This window comes from Euleptes europaea, chromosome 15 (assembly GCF_029931775.1).
Source record: "Euleptes europaea isolate rEulEur1 chromosome 15, rEulEur1.hap1, whole genome shotgun sequence".
Classification (NCBI taxonomy): Eukaryota; Metazoa; Chordata; class Lepidosauria; order Squamata; family Sphaerodactylidae; genus Euleptes; species Euleptes europaea.
The window spans coordinates 54,739,379-54,752,476 of NC_079326.1; the positions used below are offsets into that span (position 1 = coordinate 54,739,379).

The 13,098-nt window shown below is 46.4% G+C and overlaps 1 protein-coding gene across 1 annotated transcript in view; it reads left to right on the top strand.

Annotated features, from left to right (window-relative positions):
* The first annotated feature begins 252 nt into the window (after positions 1-252).
* Positions 253-13,098, top strand: part of NAB1 (NGFI-A binding protein 1) — a 28,998-nt gene continuing 16,152 nt past the window's right edge. Inside the window, exons 1-3 of the mRNA XM_056861382.1 lie at positions 253-1,081; positions 6,548-6,681; positions 8,265-8,316. Coding sequence (XP_056717360.1) covers positions 263-1,081; positions 6,548-6,681; positions 8,265-8,316 — 1,005 coding nt within the window. The 5' untranslated portion in view covers positions 253-262. The remainder of the gene's footprint in view (positions 1,082-6,547; positions 6,682-8,264; positions 8,317-13,098) is intronic.

The following is a 13,098-nucleotide window of genomic DNA, read 5'->3' on the forward strand; positions in this document are numbered from 1 at the left end:
GATAAGAGTAGGTTTTGTGAGTAGCAATTATTTTAAAAATGTAGTATGACAATACAGAACCCTGAAGACTGAAAAAGGAGTCTGGCTCCTACGTTTTGGGGCTGGCTCCCCAACCCAAAGAAAAGGTCCCTGCTCGTGAGTAAGCCTCCCTCTCCATCAAAATGCAAACGTTTGCAACGAACAGCGGCATCGGAAACCCCCCTGAAAAATTGATATTCATTTTGTTGCTCTCTTTCTGCTTCCTCAGGGTGTTTTGTCCACCATGGCCACAGCTTTACCCAGAACCCTCGGAGAGTTGCAGCTCTATCGAATCCTGCAGAAAGCCAATCTCTTGTTCTACTTCGATGCCTTTATTCAACAGGGAGGGGATGACGTCCAGCAGTTGTGCGAGGCGGGGGAAGAGGAGTTCCTCGAAATCATGGCCCTCGTCGGCATGGCGAGCAAACCCCTTCACGTCCGAAGACTTCAGAAGGCGTTGAGAGACTGGGTCACGAATCCAGGCCTTTTTAACCAGCCCCTTACTTCCTTACCGGTCAGTAGCATTCCTATATATAAGTTACCGGAAGGATCTCCCGCTTGGTTGGGAATATCATGCAATAGCTACGAAAGGAACAGTAATTCGCGTGAGCCTCACTTGAAGATCCCGAAATGCGCCGCGACCACGTGCATTCAGAGCGTGGGCGCAGGCAAGTCCGACGGGGCGGGCACGTTGCCGCTGCAGAGCGGCAGCGAACAGAGACTGTGGCAAGGCCACCCCGCCACCGAGAGCGAGCACAGCCTCTCCCCGGCAGACGTCGGCTCTCCGGCCTCGCCAAAGGAAAACCCAGAAACCTTGGACATGGCGGCCGCCCTGTCGGTCTCCGAGTGCGTCGAGCGCCTGGTCCCCACCCTCCCCAAGAGCGACTTGAACGAAGTCAAAGAACTGCTGAAAATCAATAAGAAGCTGGCCAAGATGGTGGGCCACATTTTTGAGTTGAGCGACGAGGACCCTCGCAAAGAGGAGGAGATCAGGAAGTACAGCGCAATCTACGGCCGGTTTGACTCAAAGAGGAAAGACGGCAAGCATCTCACCCTTCACGAGGTAAAACAACGATGCGGGCGAGAATCGGTGTTCTCCATTTGCGTTCAGTTTAGTTTCCGTCTAGACATCAGGAAGAATTTTCTGACAGAGCGGTTCCTCAGTGGAACAGGCATCCTCAGGAGGTGGTGAGCTCTCCTTCCCTGGAGGTTTTTAAGAAGAGGTTTGATGGCCATCTGACAGCAATGCTGATTCTATGTCCTTAGGCAGGTCCTGGGGGGGGCATCTTGGCCATCTTCTGGGCATGGAGTAGGGGTCACTGGGGGTGTGTGGGGGGTAGTTGTGAATTTCCTGCATTGTGCAGGGGGTTGGGCTAGATGACCCTGGTGGTCCCTTCCAACTCTATGATTCTAGTTGTCAGAGGTTCTTTTCCCCCCTCTCCTGACAGATTTTCTAGGCGTTAAGTTAGCACTGCCCAGTGTTGTCAGGACAATAACTGTTCTCAGGTCAGAAAGTCCTTAACAGATTTGTTTGTGCTCTTGCAGTTTTCAAAAATGCGTCACCTGAATGTGAATCACCAGGTATATTCTTTCTGAAGTACAGGTTCCATAAATAAAATGGCACTTAAAATGAGGTGTTCAGAGACAACTTCTCTGGGAGAATCTTTTCGGTTCTCTCTCGGCACCTCCCTTTTTTTCTCCCCAATGTTGTTTGTAATCAACAAGTATATGATTGCCAATGTGATTCGATGCCAGCAGTGTAGTAAGTGATGGGTGAAAGCCAGCATGGTGTAGTGGTTAAGAGCAGTGGTTTGGAGTGGTGGACTCTAATCTGGTGAACTGGGTTTGATTCCCCACTCCTCCACATGAGCGGCGGAAGCTAATCTGGTGAAAAGCATTCGTTTCCCCACTCCTCCACATGAAACCATCCGGGTGACTTTGAGCTAGTCACACTCTTTCAGCCCCACCTACCTCACAGGGTGTCTGTTGTGGGGAGGGGAAGGGAAGGTGATTGTAAGCCGGTTTGATTCTTCCTTAAGTGATAGAGAAAGTCGGCATATAAAAATCAACCCTCCTCCTCCTCTTTCTTCTTCTTCTGCTTAATTGGTGACAATCAATTGCTTTATTTCAACTCTGCGATTTTCCTGTTGGATTGATCTGTTTGCGGTTTGGCCAAAGGTCTCCCAGGACTTCTTAATTCATTGTGATTGCAGCCCAAGCAGAAAACTCCTGCTTCATAAGGAAGAGAGCATCGTCAGGGGTTCTAGACTCAATGCCAGCATAGGTACCGTTGAATGTGGACAGTCATGCTACTTTAGAAGTGTTTCCTGTATGGAAATATTGTGCGTGGCAACTTTCGAATCCAGACTAAAGATGGCCATACAGGAATTAGGCATGGCTTTGTTGGCCTTGTTAAGGCATAGTGTCCATACGAAGACATAGGCCATTTATGGGTGGCTGTTTCCTCATGGTCACCCCACCAACTACTTTGGGGTTTTGCTTTGATTATGTTTGCATTTTCCGACCATCAAAGGTCACCTCTGTTCCTCTCTTGCCTTCAAAACCCACTGGTCCTGGGGTTGCCATGAGTCAGTTGTGGCTTGATGGCACACAATTACTATTATCTATCATTTTCAGTTTGATATTCTAGTTATGCTATATATGAACACATGAATACATGAAGCTGCCTTATACTGAATCAGACCCTTGGTCCATCAAAGTCAGTATTGTCTACTCGGACGGCTGGCAGCGGCTCTCCAGGGTCTCAGGCAGGGGTCTTTCACATCACCTACTTGCCGAGTCCCTTTAACTGGAGACGCCGGGGATTGAACCTGGGACCTTCTGCATGCCAAGCAGAGGCTCTGCCACAGCCCCTCTCCAAAGCTCTTCAGGGGCAGAGGTCTTTCACATCACCTACTTGCCTAGCCTCTTTAACTGGAGATACGGGGATTGAACCTGGGGCCTTCTGCATGCCAAGCAGATGCTCCACCACTGAGCCACAGCCCCTCCCCAAAAAATCCTGCAAGTTCCACTGCAGACCAACCTGGCTACCGAAATAATGCAGCAAAACCCTTATCTATGAGGTTGTTTCAGGTTGATTGCATGTGGATCGCACAGACCCCAGAGGCAGGGTTGCCAAGTGACAGGTGGCGGCGGGCAAACCCCTGCCAATTCACCAGGCTGCCCGCCGACCAGCAGAGGGAGGCAATGGAATACCACCTCTGTTCATCTCTTGCCTTGAAAACCCTATAGGATCACCATAAGTCGGCTGCAACTTGATGTCAACACCCCCCCCCCAAAAAAAAGAACACCACAGTAAAAGAATGGCTTCCCCCTAAAAGTCCACTCTGCCCTTTTCTTGGCAGCTTTTAGGAAGGCTGTCAAAAGGTATTTATTTCACTTAGTCTTCTCCTCTCCTTAAAAATGGTTTGTGGGCTCCATAAAGTTTTGATGTGTTTTAATTTCCGGCTGCTGGCTATGGCTATGTCATTTTCGCGTGTTTTGTACTGGTGTTTTTTATATCCTTTGTAAGCCTCCAGGGGATATATTTGTTAAAGAAGGAGGAGGAGGAGGAGGAGAGTTGGTTTTTATACCCTGCTTTTTCTACCCTTAAGGAGCCTCAAAGCGGCTTACAATCCCCTTCCTCTCCCCACAACAGACACCTTGTGAGTTAGGTGGGGCTGAGAGAGTTTGGAGAGATGTGAGAGGGGGTGGACATGCTCCCCAAGATGGTATGGTGCGGTGGTTGATGGGGAGGAGCCTGCCCTCTGGGCGATGCTGGTTAGCTGAGCGTTTTGGATAATCAAGAGCTGGATCACAAAACTTGTACTGTAGTAATGTGTCGTACAGTGTTGGTAACCTCCAGGTGTAGGGTCATGTGAAAACACACTGTGTTGTTTTTGATGCATATGTAAAGCGCTGTCAAGTTGCAGTTGACTTATGGTGACCCCAGAGGGTTTTCAAGGCAAGTGATTAAGCAGAGGCGTTTTGCCGTCGCTTTCCTCTGCAGACCCTTCCTTGATAGTCTCCCTTCCAACCAACCCTACCTAGCTTCCAAGATCTAAGAAGCAGATGTGGTTTGCCATTGTCTTTCTCTGCAGAGCCTTCCTTGGTGGTCTCCCTTCCAAGTACCGACCCCACCTAGCTTCCGAGATCTGAGAAGCAGAGGTGGTTTGCTTTGCCTTCCTCTGCAGAGCCTTCTTTGGTGGTCTCCCTTCCAAGTACCAACCCTGCTTAGCTTCTGAGATCTGAGAATCTGAGAAGCAGAGGTAGTTTGCCATTGCCTTCCTCGGTTGGGAGCTATAATAGGAAAAGCATAGGTGGACCACTTATAAGCAGGGACATGGTCAGTAGGTGTTGTGGTTAAGAGGGTGGATCTAATCTGGAAAACCGGGTTGGTTTCCCCACTCCTCCATGTGAAGCCAGCTGGGTGACCTGGGGCTAGTCACAGTTCTCTTAGAGCTCTCTCAGCCCCACCTAGCTCACAGGGTGTCTGTTGCGGGGAGGGGAAGGGAAGGTGATTGATTGTAAGCTGATTTGATTCTCCCCTGTGTGGTAGAGAAAGCTGGCATATAAAAACGAACTCCTCTTCCTCTTCTTTTTCCTCTTCTTCCTCTTCCTCGCTGATGGACTCCATATACCTTTCAGTCCTTTGAAGAGTGGATGCAAATATAAATTTATCCACGGACGGGGATGAAGAGGAGAAAAAGGCTTTTAAGATGTTTTTCTTGCTGTTTCTTTTTGAGGATTCTATTACAAAGGGCGGCATTTGACAAGGCGTCTCCCACTATTTGTGATGATTTTTAAGTTATTCTGAAATGTGTAGACCAGCTGTGCTCTCCATCTTTACGCACAGCACATTAAAAAAAATAATAACCTCTGCTTCTAAACAAAACCTCCCGTCTCTGGTTAGCAGCTGCTGCGTAGGGCTAGCTCGCTACAAAGGGAATCCTAGTATAAAGATAATTTGCAATAGTACTAATCATTTCACTATAAAGGTTTGTGATGGTAACTCTGGGCATAAAGAAAAGTCTCCATATGCATTTAATAATAATAGCTTTTGTTTATACCCCGCCCGCCCCCAGGGCAGCTACCAACACAATTTAATATACATAAACTTAGTTAAAAAATAAATAAAACAATCTTACACATTTTAAAACGTTCTGAAACGCAATAAAACCTCAGCAGGCTGTAATACTATGATTCTAACTTTGGCGCCCAGTTTCCTATTTCGGGAGCAGGGCTATTTGCTACAGCGGCAGGTCCATATTACTGATCTCAGGGAAGGGGGTAGTGGACCCAGGCCATCTGGGGGAAGGAAGGGTTTAGGATAGGGACAAATCTAGGGTTGCCAGGTCCCTCTTTGCCACCGGCGGGAGTTTCTGGGGCGGGGTTTGGGGAGAAGAGGGACTTCAACGCCATAGAGTCCAATTGCCGAAAGGGCCATTTTCTCCGGGTGAACTGATCCCTATCAACTGGAGATCAGTTATAATAGCAGGAAATCTCCATCTAGGTTTGCCAGGTCCCTCTTCATGACCAGCGGGAGGTTTTGAGGGCAGAGCCTGAGGAGGGTGGGGTTTGGGGAGGGGAGGGACTTCAATGCCATCGAGTCTAATGGCCAAAACTGCGATTGTCTGCAGGGGAACTGATCTCTAACGACTAGAGATCAGTTGTAATAGCAGATCTCCAGTTGGTACCTAGAGGTTGTGGAATTCAAAGAGAAAGCACAAGAATAAACAAGCCAAAATAAGGCAAATGAATATCAAAGCTAGATGGTGCTGTTAGAAAAATATATTGAGAGATAAAATCTCACAAGGACAACCGCAGTTGTAAGAAAAAATCAGACCAACAGGTCTGAACTGTGCAAAATACACAAGACGTGAAAGGGGTTCCATCAAAGTAGAACTAGGCGCAAAGCGCTCAAAGTCATAACAATCCATCCATAAAAGTTAATACAATAAAGCAATGGAGAGTCAATACTGCGCAATGGGCTTCCGGTAAATTCCCATTTCATGAAGAATTTTTTTCAAGCTTCTGGTCCATCCATATGCCTGACGATTCAGTCATGGAATAAAGGAGTGTGCCTTCATAGTATGTATGGTACCTAGAGGTTGGCAACCCTAATCATATCAGACACAGAAAAGGGAAGGGGAAAGGGAAAAAAGGGATGGAAGGGAGGGAAGAAGGAAAGGGAGGGAAGAGGGGGGAAAGGAAGGAAAGGGAAGCCAGTACTGTGATGGTCCGGTTGCAGTCCTCAACCATAGGCCCTTTACACAAATGCTGTGTATTTTGCCATGCGTTCTTAAAGCCATTTAGAACCACAGAATCATAGAGTCGGAAGGGACCACCAGGGTCATCTAGTCCAACCCCCTGCACAATGCAGGAAATTCACAACTACCTCCCCCCCACCCACACACCCAGTGACCAGAAGACGGCCAAGATGCCCTCCCTCTCATCATCAGTATTTAGATTCTCCCCCCCCAGTGATAGCAGTAAAGACAACAGAACTTTTCATGTCTTCTGTTTCCAGCTCACTGTTAATGAAGCGGCCGCCCAGTTGTGCGTGAAGGATAACGCCTTGTTGACCCGGAGGGACGAGCTGTTTGCGCTGGCGCGGCAGATCTCTCGAGAAGTGACCTACAAGTATACTTACCGGACCACCAAGTAAGCACTGCAGTTTTAGCAACCTGTTTTATTGCAAAGCAGTTTTTGTTCCGGAGTCAGGTCTGACTTTCAGAAGTCTGGTTTGTAGATATGCCTAAATGGCCCAAGGTGTTGCACGGAAGCAGAACCATTCGTGCGTAGTGTAGTGGTTAAGAGCGGTGGTTTGGACTCTGATCTGGAGAACCGGGTTTGATTCCCCACTCCTCCACACGAGCGGCAGAGGCTAATCTGGTGAACCGGATTTGTTTCCCCACTCCTCCACATGAAGCCAGCTGGGTGACCTTGGGCTAGTCACATTCTCTCAGCCCCACCTACCTCACAGGGCGTCTGTTGTGGGGAGGGGAAGGGAAGGTGATTGTAAGCCGGTTTGATTCTTCCTCAAGTGGTAGAGAAAGTCGGCATATAAAAACCAACTCTTCCTCTTCTCTCTTTCTCATTATATCTATAATAATAACATTTGTTGTGGCTGTAAATTTGTACGATTCGCACAACTGCTCTCCCCCTTTTTGTGAGTAGGAAAGATTGAGCCACTCGTCTATATTTACTTATTTATTTAAAACATCTCTTTGCTGCCTTCTGTATGAAGCTCAAGGCGGCTTACAACACAGATAAAACACATAAAATTAAATACATTAAAACCACCCTTTAAAGTCACAACTCAGTGCCCCTAGCAAACTTAACCAAACGCAGAAATAAAACCATTTTCAACTGCCTCCTCAAGATGGAAAGCGAGGGGGCGGGTGCTCCGTATTTGTGGGGCTGCCACCGAAGAGGCCCTTCTCTCATGTACCCACCAAACGAGCTGCTTTGATCGATGGGACAGTTAGGAGGGCTTCTTCCTGTGGTCTTAATTCCCAGGCAGGAATGTATGGCAGGAACATCTCTGTCATGCACTGCAAGGTAAGTATTGGGTTCATTCGTGAGAGCCAGCGTGGTGTAGTGGTTTGGAGTGGTGGACTCTAATCTGGAGAACCAGATTAGCACCCTTTGTCTAAAAGCTACTTGTGCAATTGGCCATTGCTGGATCCTGTGGCAGCGAGTTCCACAAGTTAACTACACATTCTTTCTTTTTGTTCTGAATGTCCCGCCCTTCAGTGTCACGGGGTGGCTTCTCCGTACTGTGCCTCTCTCCCAGAAGGAAGCCAGGCTGTATGGACTGCCTGCCTCCCGAGGCTTTCAGAGCAACCTGGGCCCATGGAATTTCCTCCCCACCTGCCGCTCCTGTCTTTGCAACCTCAGTTCCACCCTGGCTACCAGTAACTGTACTTCCTCAGAACGGGTCACAGAGGGGTTAGAATCCTTCCTCGTGACATGCTGGTTTTCTATACAGAGGCACTTTTGGTACGAAGGAGCGTTCAGACACGCAATTTTGTTCATTGGGTTGCTACAGTTCAGGCAGAGCCTTTTTTGTTTCCGAAGACCGTAATTTGGCTCATCAGAGATTCCCTTTTGAAACGATGCAAGGTTTAGCAAGGAATTTGGTTTATTTAACTTCTCCCTTAGAAGCCAGGATTTTTCAAAATAATTTTCCTGAACTGCGGTCTAAATGAATTTAAATTATATATATATATTTCATCTCCTAGGTCTAAATGTGGGGAAAGGGATGAGCTGTCTCCAAAGAGAATTAAGCTAGAGGTATTGTATTTTAACTTCTTTTTCTGTTCAAATGCAATTGCAAAAACTGACTGGCATTATATCTGTTAAAGTATCATTTAAAGAAAGGTTGGACACGCGCACACACAGAGATGCACATGCATGCACTCAGAGATGCATGCACAGAGACACAAACACACCCTTAAAATAGCACACACTTGGAATTAAAAATTATTCTGAGAGTCTAACAATAAGATCATTAGAAGAGCAGTGATAAAGTTGTGGAATCAAAAGTTTGTTGGGCTAAAATCTGGGAACCCCAAATGTAAAGAACCTTTTCTCAGCTAATCCCGGCTAAAACACTTCTGTTCATCCAGGCCATTTATGGATGGCTGTTTCCTCATGGTCACACCACTGGTTTCTTCGGGGCTTTGATTTGATTATGCATGCATTTCCCGACCGTCAGAGGTAACCTCGCTCTCCCCACGAGTTCCCGCGTGTCCCCCCCCCCTGCGTTTTCTGGTTGCTAGCTACACACAAATCCAGAAAACGCGGGCAAAATGCGGGGGAAACGCGGGGGGAGAGTGAGGCGACCTCTGACGGTCGGAAAATGCATGCATAATCGAAGCAAAGCCCTGAAGAAGTCAATGGGGTGATGGCGAGGAAACAGCCAGGCATAAATGGCTTCAATCAAAACCAAGCTCCTTTCTGATTGATATTTGTTATCCAATAAAAAGTGAGCCTTCTGATTCCCCCTATGCTACTCAGATTCCCTTTGCTTCTCTTTTAAACCTTTCCAATATGCTGTTCTAAAGAACTTTGTGTGTGTGTGTGTGTGTGTGTGTGTGTGTGTGTGTGTAATACCCATGCATTCTGTCAAACCATGTTGTATCATCCTATTATCTGTTGAGTTATCAAGACAATCAAGGGCAAAGTACACGGCTCGGAAAGCAACTGTCAGCTTGAACATAAAGTTTTACTTTGTGACAGGGTGTCCGTTCTCTTGGGTACTTTTGTTAGGAATAACCAAAGAGCCTTGTAGCACTTAAAGACAAATGAAATGCAACATGCCATAAGGTTTTATGAAGTAGACCCCCACAAGATTATTAGTTATTTTGGCTCTAGGAGACTTAACATGCCACCTATCTGGGAAATGAAATTAGTAAAGCGGTTGTTACCTCTGAAATTTTTGCCATTAGGATGCGATCAAGTGTCTGTTCCTGAAAAGTAAATTAATACTGTTGCTAAACATGGATTCCGATATGGTTTTCTGGGCTTTCCACTGTTTCGCTTTGAGGAATCAGCCTCATCCTTTTTTGCACGTCTTGTCAAATTAAGTGGTTGCTTGAGTGGAAGTCTTGTTCCTCACGGAGCAGCATGGGACCTAACATAAACTATTTTGTTTCTTGGCGTGGGCGAAACAAGCTCGCTCTTTTCCAATAACCCAGTGGACTGTGTTTCTTTGTTCAGATCTTCCTCAGCATATGCAATAACATACAGACAGTACATTTGGGAGCGTTCTTTCCTGCCTAATGGACCACGGAGCCATTAGGAAATAACGTCCTGGTATTCAGACAATTTTTTTTTTGTCTTGACTTCATAGAGGATGAGTAAAAAAAAGAGCTCACGGAGCTCTTTAGTCCTTAGTATTTTGTAGTCCAGAAGTGTTTGTTGGCCATCTTAAAAACAAATGGGATGTGGAATTTGGGGTCCAGGAAGTATTGAGGCTTAGGAATCCCTTCGTCTGCACTTAGAGAGCCAGTGTGGTATAGTGGTTAAAAGTGGTGGTTAAGAGCAGTGGTCTCTAATCTGGAGAACCAGAATCGATTCCCCACTCCTCCACACGAGCGGCGGATTCTAATCTGGAGAACCGGGTTTGTTTCCCCACTTCTACACATGAAGCCTGCTGGGTGACCCGGGGCTAGTCACAGCTCTCTCTGAACTCTCTCAACCTCAACTGCCTCACAAGGTGTCTGTTGTGGGGAGAGGAAGGGAAGGAGATTGTAAACCAGTTTAATTCTTCTTACAGAAAGGTAGAGGAAGTCGGCGTATAAAAAACCAACTCTTCTTAGCTAGATGACAAACCAGTTTACACAAATTAGAATTGGTAAATTGTGGAACTCCCTGCCCCAGGCTGTGGTGATGGCTGCCAACTTGGAAGGCTTGAAGAAGGGAATGGACATGTTCATGGAGAAGAGAGCTATCCATGGCTACCAGTCAAAATGGATACTAGTCATGCATATCTATTTTCTCCAGGATTAGAGGAGCATGCCTGCCCTGTTATATTAGGTGCTGTGGAACACAGGCAGGACAATGCTGCTGCAGTCATCTTGTTCGTGGGCTTCCTAGAGGCATCTGGTTGACCGCTGTGGGAAGGGACTGCTGGACTTGATGGGCCTTGGTCTGATCCAGCAGGGCCTTTATTTCGTTCTTATGAATAGATCTTTGAAGATCTTTCTCAGAATTGCATGGGATTAAATGCATCTGCTAGACAAGCCAGCTGCTCATCAATCCTATATGGAAAGCATTACTGGGAGACCTTTGAACAGTCTTCAAGGAAAGGGATAACTCAGCCTCCCGGGCAATCGGTGCTGTTGTCCAGCAACTCTTACAGTCTGAGTTCTGGAGACTTCCTTTGGGCATATCCTACACCCTTCTTGCAACCAGTGAGATTTTTTATTCCAAACAGCAGATCCACGACCTGGCATGTTAGAATTCACCACCCAGCATGTCAGCATCTGCCTTTGCAACTTCACAGTTTTGGGAAGTGTTTAACACAGAGAAGTGCTCATGGGAGGTGGCGGGGGTGGCTCAGTGACAGAGCATCTGCTTGGCATGCAGAAGGTCCCGGGTTCAATCCCTGGCATTTCCAGTTTTAAAGGACCTGGCAGTAGGTGATATGAAAGATCTCTAACCTGAGGCCCTGGAGAGCTGCTGCCAGTCCGAGTAGACAATACTGACCTTGATGGACCAAGAGTCTGATGAAGTACCCGGCAGCCTCACGTGTTCATGTGTTGTTCGATTCTTTGAATCCTAGCCATTGCTGAGATTTCCTAAACTTAAATTCAAAGTTACATCCCTGGGGCTTTGAGCATATCTGTTCAGTGAACTTATTTGTTTTATTTCCTTTATACCCCACCTTTCTCCCCAATGGGGGGAGCTTACATCGTTCCCTTCTCCTCCATTTTATCCCCACAACAGCCCTGTGAGGTAGATTAGGCCGAGGGTGTGAGACTGACCCAAGGGCACTCACAGGCCTCCATGGCATCAGTGGGGGTTCAAACTTGGATCTCGCAAATTCTAGTCCGACGCTTTAACCACCGCACTACACCGCACTCGTACTTATGGGAAACATCTTTTCTCAGTGGTTCTTGTAGGTTATCCGGGCTGTGTAACCGTGGTCTTGGAATTTTCTTTCCTGACGTTTCGCCAGCAACTGTGGCAGGCATCTTCAGAGTAGTAACACTGAAGGACAGTGTCTCTCAGTGTCAAGGGTGTAGGAAGAGTAATATATAGTCAGAAAGGGGTTGGGTTTGAGCTGAGTATTGTCCTGCAAAAGTATTGTCCTGTAAGTATCAAGATAATGTGCTAATGAGGGTATGGTATGTTAATATGGAACCATTGTATCCTGAAGTGATCTGTTAATGTGTGTAATCCAAAGCTAATCTGTATGGCTATTGTTGAATGTTGTCTTTGTCTGGAGGTTTTTCAGGGCAGGAAGCCAAGCCTTATTCATTCTTAAACTCTCCTCTTTTCTGTTAAAGTTGTGCTGATGTTTATGAATTTCAATGGCTTCTCTGTGCAATCTGACAAAATAGTTGGTAGAATTGTCCAGTCTTTCAGTGTCTTGGAATAAGACCCTGTGTCCTGTTTCAGTGTCTTATTCCAAGACACTGAAAGACTGGACAATTCTACCAACTATTTTGTCAGATTGCACAGAGAAGCCATTGAAATTCATAAACATCAGCACAACTTTAACAGAAAAGAGGAGAGTTTAAGAATGAATAAGGCTTGGCTTCCTGTCCTGAAAAACCTCCAGACAAAGACAACATTCAACAATAGCCATACAGATTAGCTTTGGATTACACACATTAACAGATCACTTCAGGATACAATGGTTCCATATTAACATACCATACCCTCATTAGCACATTATCTTGATACTTACAGGACAATACTTTTGCAGGACAATACTCAGCTCAAACCCAACCCCTTTCTGACTATATATTACTCTTCCTACACCCTTGACACTGAGAGACACTGTCCTTCAGTGTTACTACTCTGAAGATGCCTGCCACAGTTGCTGGCGAAACGTCAGGAAAGAAAATTCCAAGACCACGGTTACACAGCCCGGATAACCTACAAGAACCAATGAACTCTGACCGTGAAAGCCTTCGACAATATCTTTTCTCAGCTTTGCAGCCAGTTGGCATTTTTAAAAAACTCATAGCATAAAAAATAATAAAACCTTCCTCCTCTACTTGATTTTTGCTCTTGTAGATATAAAAAGAACGTGTTTTTGAAGCCTGCTGGTACAGCAGTGTGCTACGCTGGAGTAAAATAATAGTTTGTGATTGATGGCATAATTTTGACAAATGCAGATTGGACGTGGGTAGGGAGCTGCCAACTTTACCGTATTTTTTCCCTCTGTGATGGGGGAGTCCGGTACGTGACGCAGCTGGGTGGTCGTTATTTTGCTGCGGTGGTGAATTTCCCTCTGCTGGCGTAGATTTCCAGTTGCCTGTTCTGCTGCGAAATTCTCTTTCACCGTCCAGTGTTATTTTCTAAGGGAAGGCATGCTTTTTATGTGATCGACTCATTGTT